The sequence below is a fragment of the Mauremys reevesii genome, linkage group 9 (assembly GCF_016161935.1).
Source record: "Mauremys reevesii isolate NIE-2019 linkage group 9, ASM1616193v1, whole genome shotgun sequence".
Classification (NCBI taxonomy): domain Eukaryota; kingdom Metazoa; phylum Chordata; order Testudines; family Geoemydidae; genus Mauremys; species Mauremys reevesii.
The window spans coordinates 56,220,347-56,236,281 of NC_052631.1; the positions used below are offsets into that span (position 1 = coordinate 56,220,347).

General features: G+C 47.4%; 1 protein-coding gene across 21 annotated transcripts in view; it reads left to right on the forward strand.

The window, feature by feature from the left end:
- Nucleotides 1–15,935, forward strand: part of KIF1A (kinesin family member 1A) — a 184,794-nt gene that overhangs the window by 145,726 nt on the left and 23,133 nt on the right. For 12 of the 21 annotated variants that reach the window (XM_039488167.1, XM_039488162.1, XM_039488172.1 and 9 more), the window contains 2 exons: nucleotides 640–745; nucleotides 4,011–4,037. In XM_039488167.1, coding sequence (XP_039344101.1) covers nucleotides 640–745; nucleotides 4,011–4,037 — 133 coding nt within the window. The remainder of the gene's footprint in view (nucleotides 1–639; nucleotides 746–4,010; nucleotides 4,038–15,935) is intronic. The other 9 variants (XM_039488160.1, XM_039488169.1, XM_039488164.1 and 6 more) reach the window with 1 other exon arrangement.

Below are 15,935 nucleotides of genomic sequence, written 5' to 3' on the forward strand. Positions count from 1 at the left end.
CCCCCATTATTCTTGTTAACACTCCGGATTAGACTGGGGGACCTCTGTCAGCTCTTTGAGCCCCCATTTGGGGAATTGGGGCCCTCCCGGTGCCTGCTCTCTACCCAGGGCATAGTGGAGGAGAAGGGGCAAGAAACCTCTTTCATTGCATAGCCCATGTAAAGGCCAGGCTGCTTTGGGGAGCTCAGGAGTGGCTCCATCCATATGTCCTTACAGGTAGGTGAGGGGACAAGGTGGAAGGACATGCCTCCCCCTCTCCATGGCCTTTGGAGGCTACTGGCCTTTGGGGCTGTCCGGCCACGTGGAAGGGAGTGAGCCAGACGTGCACAGGGGTGTGGTAGCAGGCTCACAGAGCTCCTCCTAGTGGTCCCCCTGGAGCCATGCACCCTCCCACCCATGGAGATGAGCCTGGGCAGTGTGGTCTCTAGGCTCTAGCAGGAGGCGGTGGATATAGGGGCCTGTCCCAAGGGGCTGAAGGAGGATATGATGCTGACATTAAGCATCTTCCCCCAAGTCTCACCTTTACCATTTACCCTGCTATGCAGCTTGGAACTGTGAACCATCCCCATTGACCTGTGCCCCCTCCCCCCCCCACCACTGCCCAGCCTCCAAACAGTGTGTTCTGACGTGTGTTGGCAGGTCGGATCCGAAACACCCCAGAAGGGGACGAGTCTCTGATTGACCCCAACATCTTGTCTCTGAATATCCTGTCGTCTGGATACGTCAACCCCTCCCAGGATGATCGGTGGGTCTGGCCTGGCTTTGCCATCTCTTCACTTTGCCCTGCTGTCCTGGGGCGCTAGGCAATGTCTGATCCAGTTAGGTTGACAAGGGCTGTCTGTGTTTATGGGGGCTTCTCTCCCTCCTGCCCCCAAGGTCTTGCCCATCAGGGCCTTCTTGCTGCTGCAGGACCACTTGTGGGGGGTGGGGGGCGTGATTGTGCTGAGTCTGCATTTCAGAGGGCACTGGCGGGATGGCGACATGGCTGCACCACAAGGCAGGAACAGTGGAGAATCCACAGAAGCCCAGGGATTCGAGGTGGGCTTCCCCAAATCCCACCACACACAAACACACACACTGATGGCATCTCAGATCATTATCTGGCTGACAGCTTTCACCCGAGGCTGCTGAGGCAGGTCTTCCTTGCACCACCCAGGGCTGCCATGGGCATGTGCCAAAGGGGGCCTCACTTCCCAGTGACATTTTCAAAATATTACACCAACATCAAAGGAGTCTTTGGATTTTCACCCACCTCTGGATTTTAAGATGCCATCCCCCATCCATGTGTTGTAGCAGCATTGACCCAGGGTGGTGAGGCCCCATGGCCCTACATTCAACTGATAGGCAATATTGTATGCACCTCCCTTTAGATGCTGAGACTGTCACCTATGCTTCTCTGAGACCCAGTATAGCTGTATGCTGCAGTGTCAGTCAGATGCTTATAGGGGCTCTGCTAGTGGTGATGCTTTTGGCTAAGTCGTAAGGGGGTGGCAGCAAACACCAGAACTCGGAACCCTAGCAGCAACCTGGGAATAAATAACCAGTCAGTAGGTCAGTAGTGGCTGTGGAGCGACTGCTACTGGCACCACAGAGCAGAGCTCCAGGTCACTGCTGCAGCTCAGGGCAGCCCCAGCAAGATGTCTAGCCTGGAGAGCTGTCACGGGTCCACGCTGGGATGGATTCTGGGTGGAAGTGGTTGCACAGTGTGTTTTAGGAGAAGATTGAGAGCACATCCAGCAGGAAGTGGGGGCAGTCACTAGTCACAGAGTTTGCTTGTAATTTGCATAGAGGAGATGAGAGATCATCACTGGCAATGCAGGGGACATCCGCATTGTGTGTGGCCAACGTGAAGCATTGCACTGCCTGTCCTTGGAACATGGCAGGAAGGAAACTGAGCTGGTCTCTGTTACAGCTTCCTTCCTTGTATCCTTGGGGACATCTCCTCTTCCTTCCTCCTGCCAGGGCTGCCCTGCCTATGGGCACATGGTATAATTGAGGGAATACAGTTTAAAACCCAGAAAGCTCAGTGCAGGAGAAATGGTCAGTCCCACTGTGACCTGTGTGCTCACTTACATAATCTGCCTCACCCAGCAATGCCCACAGGCCAGCACTCTGCCCCAGGCCAGCAGAGCCCCTCGCCAGCTGGGTGGCTGACCGAGGGGGCAAGAGCAAGACAGCAGGTTGCTGGAGTGAGTACATGAGTGGAGTGGGGAAGGGCAAGGGTGGGCCAGGCGTAACGTGAGTCACACGACAAGCAGTTGCATCTGAAGAGTCACTGTGCAGTGAGTGACCCCGAGGAAAGGATTGGATCAGGGCAGTAGGGCAGGCTCCACTGTGTGCTGTCAGATACCATGCAGGTGACGCTGCGTGAGGCTGACAGCAGCAGTGTTCAGAGGTAGCAGGGACTCAGAATAGCTGCACTTCAGCACCTCTCTGGGTAGCTCAGATCATTTGTTCCTGCCTGTCCTGAGCAAGACAGAAATCGATACAAACCAAGCGTAATAGACGCAGCGTTTCTCAACCTTTCGCTATCAAGGACCAGCTTGCTGCCTTCCTAAACTGTATCAGGGAAATCTCAGAGCCGGCGCCAGTCCACAGACCAGTCATTGAGAAACAGTGTAACCGACAGCTGGAAGAATTAGGGCTAGATCCTGAACTAGTATAAATCAGGAGCCACAACAATTTACACCAGCTGGGGATCTGACTCAGTGACTCCAGTGGAGCTAAGGGCTGATTTGCACCAGCTGGGGATCTGGCCCGTTAAATCTGACATAGCACAGTGTGACTGGGCCCGTTCTGCAGTGCTCATTCTTTTGCCCTACTCCACACACGAGAGCAATGCTGTGGCACCTTGGGAATCTCTCCCTCTTCTTCCTCCCCGTTTGAGCACTGCACGCTAGAAGAGGTCATTCTGGGCAGGGGATTTCAGCCCTGGCATGGAGTTCTCCAGAGAGTGGAGAGGTGCTTGTTTGCAGAGTTGCTTGTCACAAGACTGTTTACCAAGCAAAGGGGAGGTGTTGCTTACAACTTGAGGGACCCAGGGCATCAGGTTTGTATCTAGCTTTCTGTCCCAGAATCTCAACTGGGTGTGTGAAAATGCAGTGCTCTCTCCCAGGGACGGAAACCTTGGACCACTGCTTCTCTCCACAACTGGGACCAGAAGCCCTCAGGAGCATGGGCAGAAGGGGTGGTGCAGGGAGGAGAAGGGGTAACTGGAACATGTGAAAAGGGAAAGAGGATTGAATTTCCACAGGACAATGGAATGAAACATCTTCACAAATTCCCTTTGCTTCAACCCTGCATGGGCTTTTTGCTTGGTTTGGCCTTAGCCCTGGGGAGACCCTGGATGTAGGGACAAAGGGATGACAGCCAATGGAATGGGATGCATCGAACCCTCTTTCTGAACTGCTTTTGCTCCCTGCTTTGCTCTTGTATGTCCTTCAGTCCTCATTGCAGCAAGCAGGCCCTGGGCCCACCCCCTGGGCTGCCCTTCTCCCCCACCACGGATGTTTCAATGTAAGTTGTTCCTGATGAGAACCAGGAAAGGCCTCCCTCTGGAGGTGTTAGCTAGGCCCTCAAGGAGTTGGCTTTAACCTGTAGCGCCAGCAGCCCCAGACTCTTCCCCCACAGGCTCAGGCATGCTTTAGGTTTCCACTGCAAATAGCCCCTGTAGCTAGGATTGTCTCTCCTCCTCCTCACCCTAGCCAGCCGAGATAAGGATGTTTCTTGTTCACACTCTGTCACCACCGTCAGGAAAGGGATCTGGTCTCTTCCCCTTTACAACTCCCCAGACAACAACCCAAGCCACACACAACGCTGCTCACACATCCACGCATGCCTACAAGGTGTCTGGCCCCTTCGCTGCAACCCTGCTGCCCTGCATGAGGCAAGGAAGGGCAGCAGGGGCTGCGTGGAGGCATTAGGCATCTGAATCACTTCCCTACAATGCTGCTGCTGCTGCCGTCCATTTGAACCCACACTAACCATGTGATTGTTTTGTGTTTTTGCAGGCAGTTTCTTGATTCGGATATGCCTAGGTAGTATTTGTTTCCCTTGGGTTTTTTTCTTCACTTCCTCTCCCCTCCTTGGCACTCTTCCTCCCCTTCAGAGACAGAACTGAAATTTCCAGACACTCCATCCACTGGCTTCCCTTTCTCTTCCACGTCTCTGGGCTGCTCTTTTGTTCTGTTTCTGTCCCTTGGGCTTCCCTGTTTGTTTGGATCGCTCTCTCGTTAGCCTCTGTTCCTCTGGCTGGCTTTTCCTTCGATTTTGCTGCTGTTGTAACTTTGTGACATTTGGCAAAGACCATCCTTCCCCCTCTTGTACCCTCTCCCAGCTTCGGCCCAGGAGCGTTTTGGGGAGCTGGGAGCTGACCCAGGCTGCGTGAGAAGCTGGACTGCAGTGCGTGGATGGGGAGGGCACTTTGGAAAAGATACCGTATGAAAGATAGAAAGGGGAGAGAAATGGAAGCAATGTAGCTGAGCTTGGGAGCAATGTACAAGCTGCATGTAGAAGGAAGGGACATAACAGGCGAAATCCTGGCTCCACTGAATTTGGTGGGAGTTTTGCCATTGACTCCAATGAGGCAGGATTTCACCCAAGCTTGTTAGTCTCTGGCCTGCTTGACAGAATTTCCACCTAAGAAACCTCTGTGGAGTCAGATTCACTGGCTTGAATTCTCAGTTTTGCTAAGGCCCCTTAGCATCCCTCTGCAAATTTAATGGACCTCAAAGTGAACACCCATTTTAAGGCCCCTTTCCACTGCCAGATCAGTATAACTGGGCCTTGGCATAGCTGAAAATCAGGCCCCAAGGTTTTTAAGGTCAGAAAGGATTATCATCATACAATATCAGGGTTGGAAGGGACCTCAGGAGGTCATCTAGTACAACCCCCAGACAGATTTTTGCCCCAGATCCCTAAATGGCCCAAGGATGAACCTACAACCCTGGGTTTAGCAGGCCAGTGCTCAAACCACTGAGCTATCCCTCTCCCCTTCAGCCCATCAACATCGGATCATCTGGTCTGACCCTCTGAGTGCTGAAGGGAGATAATGGGCCAGATCCTCAGCTGGTGTAGAGCACCATGGCGCCCTTGCAGGTTTACACCAGCTGAAGGGCTGGCCCCTTGTTCTTTGGACATTACCAGAGGAAGTGTTTGGAACTGTAAGTTAATGCACTCTCTTCTCAGAGTCAAATCTTGATACGATCGCAGCCTGCAGGGATCCTGGGGTCTTCTTATTACCGTGTAATAGTTTTACTATTGAGTTGACTTCAGTGGAGCTGTGCCAGTTTACACCAAGGGGGATCTGGCCCATTGAAGTCAATGGAGCTGTGCCAATTTATACCATTTAGGGATATGGCCGTCTGTACATGCATACACACAAGAAGCAGTGCTAAGGTATGTTCGACCGTAGCAATGGTTCTCTGGACTTTTGAATGCCTAACTGTGCATAATTGTCAGATAATTGTGGGGTTTTTGCAAGTAATTTAATTTTGTTTAAAGAAAAGTTCCCAGTTCCATAACTAATGGGCACCAGCCAGCAAAGGGTAACTGGTGCCTGTCAATATCATTAATAAACTGCTCACTTGTGGGGAGGGGTGGAGGAAAAGCAGAGCTCTAAAGGCAGAGGGGAGGCTATAGGGAAATAGGTGCACAGGGGAGACGGTGGGATATAGATATGTGTCGATGCTATATATACCATTGTGGTGGGGTGCTGGAAATACAAAAGCAGGCAACAAAAACTAGGAAGAGGCAAAGAGGAGATGGGAGAAGTGGAAAGATGAGACTATAAAAAGCCAAAAAATTGTGGAGAAGGGACCTTTGATTGGCCTTCTTGCTCTGTCTCATGCTTCCCATGTTGCGAGAGACAAGGTGGGTGAAGTAATATCCCTGAAGAGCTCTGTGAAGGTTGGAAGCTTGTACCTTCTACCAACAGAAGTTGGTCCAATAAAAGATATTACTTTGCGTATCTTGTCTCGATCATATGCTGGGAGCAGCATGACTACAACAACACAACAAACTTCCCGGGGGAGGATGGGATTGTGACATTACCCAGGGTACAGTCCGGACTGTTGAACAGCTGTGTCCCCTCAATTCCCCAGTCTGGGGTGCCTTTTACACTGCCTCGCTGTGAGCAACGACTTCTGGTCTGCTTACACAGAGCCTCCAGCGTGTAAATCACTCCCAGTTTCACTGGGTGAGTGCCGTAGACAGCCACTCTTGAATTACAGTGCAGGGCAACACCAGCAAATTTTCAGTCCCAGACTTTCCCGCAGAAATGTGCATCTTGTGCTGCCCAGAACACGCCTGGACAACACAAGCGCATATAAAGTCCGTCATTTATTATTAGAAAATGATACATACAAATCCTGTTTTCCCAAATAGTGTTTTCCAGACACTTGAGTCCAAGCACACTGGTGTAGATAAAACAATAGAACACGTTTATTAAGTACAGAAGGATTTTTTTGCCTCTTTGGAGAAGGCTTTTAATTCAGGCATGTGTCTGAGGCTGGCCTTGGCAAGGAAAGGGTGTACTGCAACCATGCCTGCCCTTGGCCCCTCCCTCTGGAATTTCTCTGGGCTGGACCCCACTCCCTTGTGAAGTTTCACCCATGCAGAGATTTCCCCCTCCTGTCTTGGAGAGAGAGTTTTATCCCTTACAAGCCTTGCAAGAACATCTTCCAATGGAGTGCCTTGGTTTGGTAAAACCCCACTTTCTGTTCCCAACAGGTCAGCTGGATGGACTCCCCCCTCCCGGAGATCTGACCCCCAGTTTTTCCTAAAACCTGATTCTCAGGAGAGGGGTCTGACATTTTAAATGCAGACTTTTCACCCTCCTCCTGGGAAAGATCCTCCCTACAAAAGGTGGGCGGACTTTCCACCCCCCTCACCCCCCCGCTTCTGTCTGGACTTTCCTCTTTGGGCTCCCCTCTGGGTCAGACACTTCTGTGTCCCCCCAAAAGGGAAGGTGACCCTGGACCAGCTGTGGGCTCACAGCTACCTGCTATGACAGACCCTTCACTGGCCAGCAAAATTCCCCCATCTTCACTCAGGTTGGGCTTGCCAGCAATCACCAGGACCCCAACTTCCACCTTCCGGGACACATGTCTCTGTGCACCCCAGGGCAGGCCCTGCCCCCTGCTGACCTGCAAATTTCTGGCAGTCAGCAGCTGGGGTGCCCCCCTTGCTTTAAGGTGGTACATCCCCCTCCCCCAGGGAGCTGATTACAGGAGGAGAGCTGGCTTTGTCCAGCCCCTCTCTCTGGGACTTGCCTTGAGCCCCGGGGCTACAGGAACTGGCTACAGCCATCCCTGCCTCCAAAGCTGCATTCTTTGCTGCTATAGAGGAATCTAAGGGACACTTTTCTATTCCCCTAGCAGTCCATGCGACTTCACCCCCCCCCACGCACCCTGGGGCTTTTAGCACAAGATTCCTTTTCACTGCTAACCAACTTGGGACAGATTCGGCCACATTAAAAAAATCATTTCCCAGTAGAAACGGTGCAAAATTGTGTGCCACCATTGAAACGGTCAGTTCAGCCTGTAAACCCCCAGTTTGCATGTGTACTTTAGGTGAAGGTGCAAGGACTTTGTAATCCCCCCACCAGCTCCAATTCTGCTAGTTTCCCAGGCAATAAATCCTTCTCCTGGATCAGGTCCCTCCTGACCACAGAAATCTTAGTACTCGTATCTCTTAGGCCAAGAAGCACTTTTCCATTCAGTTTAACAACATGCATATGCTCACTGCTTGTTGTGTGGAAGCAAGCTTTACAAATCCTGTGTGGAAAGAGGCAGCAGCTATACTCTGAGAAGTAGCAGTTTTATGTGTTACTTGCTGCTTGTTCCCACTCAGCAAGGGACACTTATTCCTCAGGTGCTCAGTGGATTTACAGTGATAGCACCTCTTGGGCTTCTCTGCTTGCACAGGAAATTTGGGACAAGTAACAGGGGAATGGGGAGGTGAACACTCAGCCTCCTTTTCCCCCGAGGGGTAAAACGGTGATTCTGCTTTCCCCCAGCCCTGTACCCCTCTGCCAGTGGTTTATGTTTGATTACAGCTTGTGCTTGCTCATAAGAGTCTGCCTACCCAGCTAATTCACCTACTGCATCCACCTTTTTGTTCCACAGATACTGTTTTATATCATCACTGAAGATATTCAGGAATTGTTCCTGAGTAACCAAATCACACATTTCTTCCAAGCTTGTAATACATTTCCCCTCACCCACTTATTTACCAAACCTCTTATTTTATTTACATAAACCACATTACTTAATCCAGATCCCCTCTTAAGACTTCTGAATTTAACCCTGTAGGTTTCAGATGTAACCTGAAACTGTTTTAAAACCAGTTCCTTAAATTTGCCATAGTTTGAAGCATCATTAATAGGCGTCTTATTGAATATGTCCAGAGCTCTGCCAGTCAATTTTGCTATCAATGTGGTCATCTTTTGATCTTCAGGAATTGCATGGAGGGTGCACGGTCTTTCAAAGGTGATGAAATATTTGGCAATATTGCTGGATTCATAATACTGTGGACATAGTCGCTCCCATTTGGGGAAGTTGATCCACCAGCTGAAGGGTTTTGTCCCCTCAACCCCATAACAGCCAGTTCATGCTTTTGGGCCTCAATAGTTCTCTTGTGGGCAGCTTCCGCCCTGGCTGTTTCAGCCTCCATAGCTTTCTTGTGGGCAGCCTCTTCTGCCCCCCCCTTGCTCTTTTATGGGCAGCCATCTCCCTGGCTTCCTCTTCCTCTGTGAGTTTCAATTGAAACTCCCGGTCCTTTGCCTTCTTTTCTGCGTCCAGCCTAGCCAGCTCTAGTTTAGTAGCTGCTTCACTGGTCGTCATTTTCCTGTTTTCTTGTGCTGGTCCACACCCCCTCTGCAGTTCACTGAAACTGGGATACACTCAACTCAGGGGATTCTTAGTTATCGGAGACTTTCCCAGCGCCCAGTGTTCAGCTTTTCTGGGCAATTTGCAACTTGTATAGTTTTAGCTTCTTCTGATCTTTAATCTTATTTATTTTGCTTCCTTTTTTGTCCCTACTTTCCTTGCCCAAAATAAGCAAACAGAAAATAACAAACCAGTAACCACTATGTCTGTTCTCCAGGCACCACACTTAAAACTCACTTAAATTCACTACCTAACTCTAAGCAATCAGCTGTGCACAGATCCTGCCGACTACACCACTGTGACGGGTTGAATCACAGAACCCCCTTGGGAGCTGCCACCTGACGTGCCAAGACTACCTCTGCTCCTTCTTTCCCTGCCAGCTTGGAACCCCAGCACCCTGTCTTGCTGAGCCAGACACACCTGTCTGCTCCAACAAAGACCCAGGGTCTGAATTACTTGCCCCAAAGCTGCAGACTTAACTGAAAGCAGCTAACAGAAGTGTGCTTGTCTTTAACACTCAGATGCACAACTCCCAATGGGGTCTAAAACTAAAATAAATTCGTTTTACCCTGTATAAAGCTTATACAGGGTAAACTCATAAATGTTTGTCCTCTATAACACTGATAGAGAGGTATGCACAGCTGTTCTTTCCCCCCCCCCCCCCGGCATTAATACATACTCTGGGTTAATTAATAAGTAAAAAAGTGATTTTATTAAATACAGAAAATAGGATTACATTATTCCAAGTAGTAACAGACAGAACAAAGTGAATTACCAAGTAAAATAAAATAGAACATGCAAGTCTATGTCTAATACAGTAAGGAACTGAATAGAGATAAGATCCTTTCCAGTTACAAAATGCTCCCTTTTACAGACTAATCTCCTTTTGGTCTGGGTCCAGCAATCACTCACACCCCTTGCAGTCACTGTCCTTTGTTCCAGTTTCTTTCAGGTATCTTTCGGGGTGGAGAGGCTCTCTCTTTAGCCAGCTGAAGACCAAATGGAGGGGGCTCCCACGGGCTTAAATAGACTTTCTCTTGTGGATGGAGACCCCCTCCTCTCTCTTATGCAAAGTCCAGCTACAAAATGGAGTTTTGCAGTCACCTGGGCAAATCACATGTCCATGCATGTCTGAGTTCCTTACCAGCCAAGCCACATTCCTGGGAAAGCCCAGATGTGAATTGGTGTCTCCAAGTTCATTGTTAAGTGTTTCTTGACTGGGCACTTACTGAGAATAGTCTTTTCTCAGGAAGCTGACCAACTGCTTCACTACAGACTACTTAGAATTAAACAAGTATGCAGTCAATATTCATAACTTCAAATACAAAAATGATACATGCCTACAAATAGGATTAATAGATTTAGTAGATCATAACCTTTACAGAGATATGTTACATGGCATATGTAGCATACAACACAGTCTAGTTATGTTATATATATATATATATATATATATATATACACACACACACACACACACACACACACACACACACACACACACACACACATATACATAAGCATATTTTTATAAAGCCTTATGGGGGGCACCGACCATCACAATACTGTCATACAGGGTACAATGTACGCTCCTTAATAAAGTTCGCCTTCTGCTTGATGTGGGAAGGAAATGCAACAAGCCTGTGTTAACCAAGCTGAGATTTTTCCCCAGACACTTCACTCAAAGGCACTCTGGTTTAGATAAAGAAAAACACCCACGTTCACTAATTACAAAAGATAGATTTTAAGTGATTATAAGTGATAGCAAACAGATCAAAGCAGGTTTCCTAGCAAATAAACAAAACACAAACTAAGCCTAACATACTAGATAGATTGGATATGAATTAGCAGTTTCTCACCCTGGCTGATGATACAAGCAGTTCACCAGGTTTCCATACACTGGCTAGAAATCTTTTTAGCCTGGGACCAGCACTTCCCCCAGTTCAGTCTTTTTTCCTTGTGTGTTTCCAGGAGTTCTCTTGTGTGGGAAGTGAGGCCACTAGATGATGTCTCACCCCACCTTATATAGCTTTACCATATGGCAGGAACCCTTTGTTCCAAACTCAGTTCCCAGACCAGCTTGTGGAAAAATACAGGTATCAAAATGGAGTTCAGTGTCATGTGGTCTGGTCACATGCCCTTGCATGTCCTGCTGAGTAAAAGCAGACAGTACTTACAGGCTGGCTCAGGAAGGCTAAGCTCTACCGTGGTCCATTGTCTTTGCTGATGGGCCATCAGCACTATTTACCTTCATTGTTGTACCTGACGTGCTAGCTGTGGGTGTTCTCAAATGTGCTTACTCTGGAATACTGATACATAGTCAATATTCATACCTTAAAATACAAAAATGATACATGCATACAAGTAGGAATCATATTCAGCAAATCATAACTTTCCAATGACACCTTACATTACCCATCTTGTACAAAATGCATCATAATTATGCCATAATCATTTAATATCCCATGATGAATATGGGGTGTAGTGTCAGATGATTTTCCAGAGGGACTCCTTAAGACAAGGATCAAGGGTGGTGACATCTGGCAGCTATGGGGTGGTGTGTGCAGAGCAGGTGAAATGGTTCAGGCCAGGCATAGCCAGTTATTGCTCACTAAACCTGACCTACATTATTCTTTTGCCTTAGTGAGGACATGGTCTGACAGTTTCTCCCAGTGTCCCCACAGTGCTCCGTATCTCCTGGAAAGATAGAGGTCATCACATGTGATGGGGCAGACTGGGGCATCACTCAGTGAGGGCAGAGTTAAGGTTGGGGAGTGGGGCTGGTGTGCACTTTAACTCTGAATTGCCTGCTGTGCAGGGACCTAAGAATTGCTGTTCTGGAAGGGTACGAGGCACTTCTCTTCAGCCGTAACTCTCGGTCAACACATTTTTGGGCAGTGAATTTAAGCACTAAGGGCCTGATCCAAAACTTGAAGTTGGTGGGAGCTTTTCTATTGATTTCAGTGGGCTTTGGCGAATTAACTCTTTAGCCATCAGAGGTAGAGTAAAGGGCACCAGCAGCCTGGGAACTTGATTTTGGAGTGTTTTTTTCCTACCCCTGGCTAGATTTGTGAAAAGGAGTAATGGACTAGCTACCTGAGATGCCTTTTACTGAATCCTTAGTCTTTGGTCTGATTCTTTATCTTGCAGTTACCCATTTACGGCAGGAGTAACATTAGGAAGAGATCTGTGGAAGCCAGTACAGGGACTGAGAGCAAATTCTCCTATGGCCTAAAAACCCCCAACCCCGAATCTAAAGTATTCCTAACTACTGGAGACTGATTTCCTTTGAGTGAAGTGTTTCAGAATCAAGTTTTAAATTAGAAATGAAACTCTGCCATCGTTCTTTTTAGTGGAGAAAGAGGAGACACTCTATTCCACTTGGGTTTAGGTTTAGGTTTTGTTTTTAATTCTACTTTGAAAATCCAGCAGGATTTGTATTATGCAAGTGCTCTTGCTTTCCATGGCATTTGTGGAGCTTTGCATTACTTGTTAAATACAAGACATGATGATTTCTGTCTCATAAATCAACATGCATTCGCTTCCAAGGCAATTACTATGCAGCTCATATTTTTTACCAAGTAAGCTCTTCTTTAATTACAGACAAGTCACATGGCCATTGTGCATTTGCAATTCTTAAGAGTTTTTCAAATATTGGATATCATTGTGATCTCATTTACCCCAGTGCCCTGCCACTGAATTCAGTTTTCCGATTTACACAGGTGAAACTAACATCAAAATCAGGCCCACAATATTTTGTTTGACTAATACAATATTATTGCCTAGGTAACATCTGGGTGTCTGGTCTGCTCAAGCTTTGTGCTCAGGGCAGGACCCATTGCCACGGTCATGGGGGGCAAAGGTGGCTTTCCACCCACAGTTTGGCCTCTAGGGTGTCATCATGCCAGCCAGGCCTTTCCTGAATGCTCTGGCTAGGCCTCTCGCTGGTAACATCCCCTGCAGTGAGGACTATGGGAGTGGCTAGTGTAGTGGCAACATAGCTTTAGCCCCCCACGGATTCCCCACTCTTGGGATGCTCAGCTGGCTCGGTAAGCCTATCTTACAGCCCTTTGTGCCACCAAACCAGAGCATGGGTGGGAGATGCCAGCTCTTTCTGGTTCTCAGGTCTTTGCAAAGGGGTTTGCCACAGACTCTTGTGGAATTCAACACATGCTATGGGAAAGCGTTGAAATCCTATCCCATAACTGCACCTCAGGCCCAGGGCTGGCCCATAACATTTTGGCACCTGAGGCAGGGAACTCAAATGACGCCCCCGTACCCCCTCGCTTGGGCCAAAACTTTGAAAGATCTCAATTCTGCCTTCTTCCTGTTCTACACCTCTCATGGTACTGCTCTGCTACCTACCCCAATAAAGGAGAACTAACAACTTAAAATGCCTTGTTCAAAATTTTTAAGTAACACTTAACTTTCAAACACCTGAACAGCAAATGTAACTTTTCTTGTCTGCATAGTAAGCACTGGCATTTTTATCTCTTTGAATAATCAAAGTGGTGCTTTCCATGCATTCTTAGTTGCAAAGATTTGAACTGCTTCCTGAAGGCCCACAGTCTGGGCCAGGTCATGCTCTATTGAGATGCTTGCAAAGCTGACCAGCCTCTCCTGTGTCATTGTGGAGCATAGATGTGTTTTTATTAACTTCAGCTTGGAGAAGCTGCATTGTCCACTGGCAACTGTTACAGGAAGTGTTAGAAGTATGCGCAGAGCAACAAAATAATTTGGAAAGAGGGTGGTCATCTTATTTGTGCACATTTGTTCCAGAACAGCCTTTGGAGTTGATCCTGCTGAAATGTATCTTGAAAGGGCTTTCAGTTCATCACCTAAATCACTCGCATCAATATTGCACATGTCATCATGTGTTAACACTGTCTCTAGTGCCCTGCATTGCTGGTGTAGGTCTTCTTCAGGTATAGTGAGGAGTTTTGGAATATCATACAACATCCCAAATATACTGCTGTGTTCCTTGAGCTGCATGAAATGTTCCTTAACTGACTGTATTGCACAATTTAGCACCTGGTTAAAGAATTCAATTTTGAATTGTTCTTTGGAGTCTTATGGGATTATCCCATGCCTCGTAATCAAAATGTCTTCTTCGATGACTCTTGTATTCTTGAATGGGTGGGAAAATAGCTTCAGTGTGAAGTTCCTCTGCCAACTTCTGTGCACTCTTCAGAATGTTTTGAAATCCCTCATCTGACCAGTAAGACTGTAGGTATGACTTTGCTTTGTCCATTTGTTCCATTGCTCCACATAGATCAAGGTCAACACCTTGGAGTCTCTTGCTTACAACATTTATTTCAAACAGTATGTCATGCCACAACACTAAGCCACACAGAAATTTGAAGTTATGTATGTTTCTGGTGATTCCATTTCCCTCTGCCACTGTTCTCCCATGAACAGTTCCTGTCATAGCATTATACTCCATAATGGCAACTATGGCATCATCTATCTTCCCAATTTGGTGTTTGATAGGCTTTATTGCCTCCACTCGACTCTCCCATTGTGTGGCACTCAGTGGTTTCAGTGTCAGAGAGGGTGTTCTCAGATGTTGCTTCAAAATTTGCCATCGATGAGTTGATGCAGAGAAAAATACATAGATGCTTTGAATTACATTAAAAAATTCAGCCCCCTCACTAGACGCTGATGCTGCATCACTGACCACCAAGTTCAATGAATGAGAACTGCGTGGGACAAAAAAAGCTCAAGGGTTTAACTCTCGGATCCGTGTCTGCATTACTCTGTTCTTTCCTCTCATGCTGGCAACATTATCGTAGCCCTGACCTCTCATGTCAGCTATCGCAATTCTCGTATCTTCCAGCTTTTTAAGAAGCACATTTGTCATACCAACTCCTGTAGTATCATCAATGTGAATACATTCTAGAAAATGTTCTCTGACAGTCACCATTGCAGGGACATTTTCACTAGGTTCTGTTGTTGTTACAAAATGCACCATTAAAGCCATTTGTTCCGTATGGCTGATGTCAGATGTGCAGTCCAGAATAGTAGCTTGCTGACTTCAGATCTGCCACAATCTTCTGTTTGACTTTTGTTGCCAGTAACTGTATGATCTCATTTTGAATTGTTTTTCCAAGGTAGTGGTGTGTGTACATTTCTTGGGTGGTGACTCTTCTTAGTTGCTCCTGGAGTACAGCATCAAACTCATCCATCAGCACCACAATTTTAAGGAAGTTTCCATTGTTTAGCACATACAGCTGATCTGAAGTGCCACGCAGTGCTAGGTTTTGAGTAGCAAGCATTCTCACAATGGCAATGAGCCTTTTCAGAACATTTTGCCAGTAAAGAGACTCTGATGCAATCTTCTCTTGATGCTGATCGTCTATGGTGGCCTTTAACTTAGTCTCATCTCAAGCTCTTTCCACCTATGCAATGCTTTCTAGTGATTTGCTGCCTAGATTTTTCCAGTTCTTTGTTCCTGTAGAACCCAATGTGGCTGGAACATTAGACTGGAAGAGTTTGCAACAAAAACAGTATGCAGCATTCTGGGTTTTTGAGTACATAAGCCATGGCCTCTCTACTTTGTCACCATTGGGGATTTCACGCCAGTAATGTGTTGGATGGAAACTTCTATTTTCATTGTCTTTGGGGAACATGAAATTTTTCACTTGCTGTGGCCCATGCAGTACAAGGAAGTCCCTCAGGCTACTGCTCAAGTGGGTCCACAGTCCTGGATCATCTAAACTTAAGGAACAAAACTCAGCAGCAGCTGTTCTTGTGCCTCCACCATATTCTTCTCTGATCTACACTTTTCTTGCCTGGTTGCATCAATTTGAGATGGAGATATGGATGCTGCAGTAGCTGCCAGGTCACCTGCACTCTGACTAACTGGAAGATCGGACATCTTCTCACCACTCACATCCTCACTGGGGCCGGAAGGCTCACCGTGAACATTTGTGTCTATTTGTGTTGCATCTGAAGAAGTGGGTATTCACCCACGAAAGCTCATGCTGCAAAACGTCTGTTAGTCTATAAGGTGCCACAGGATTCTTTGTTGCATTTGTGTCTATGTAT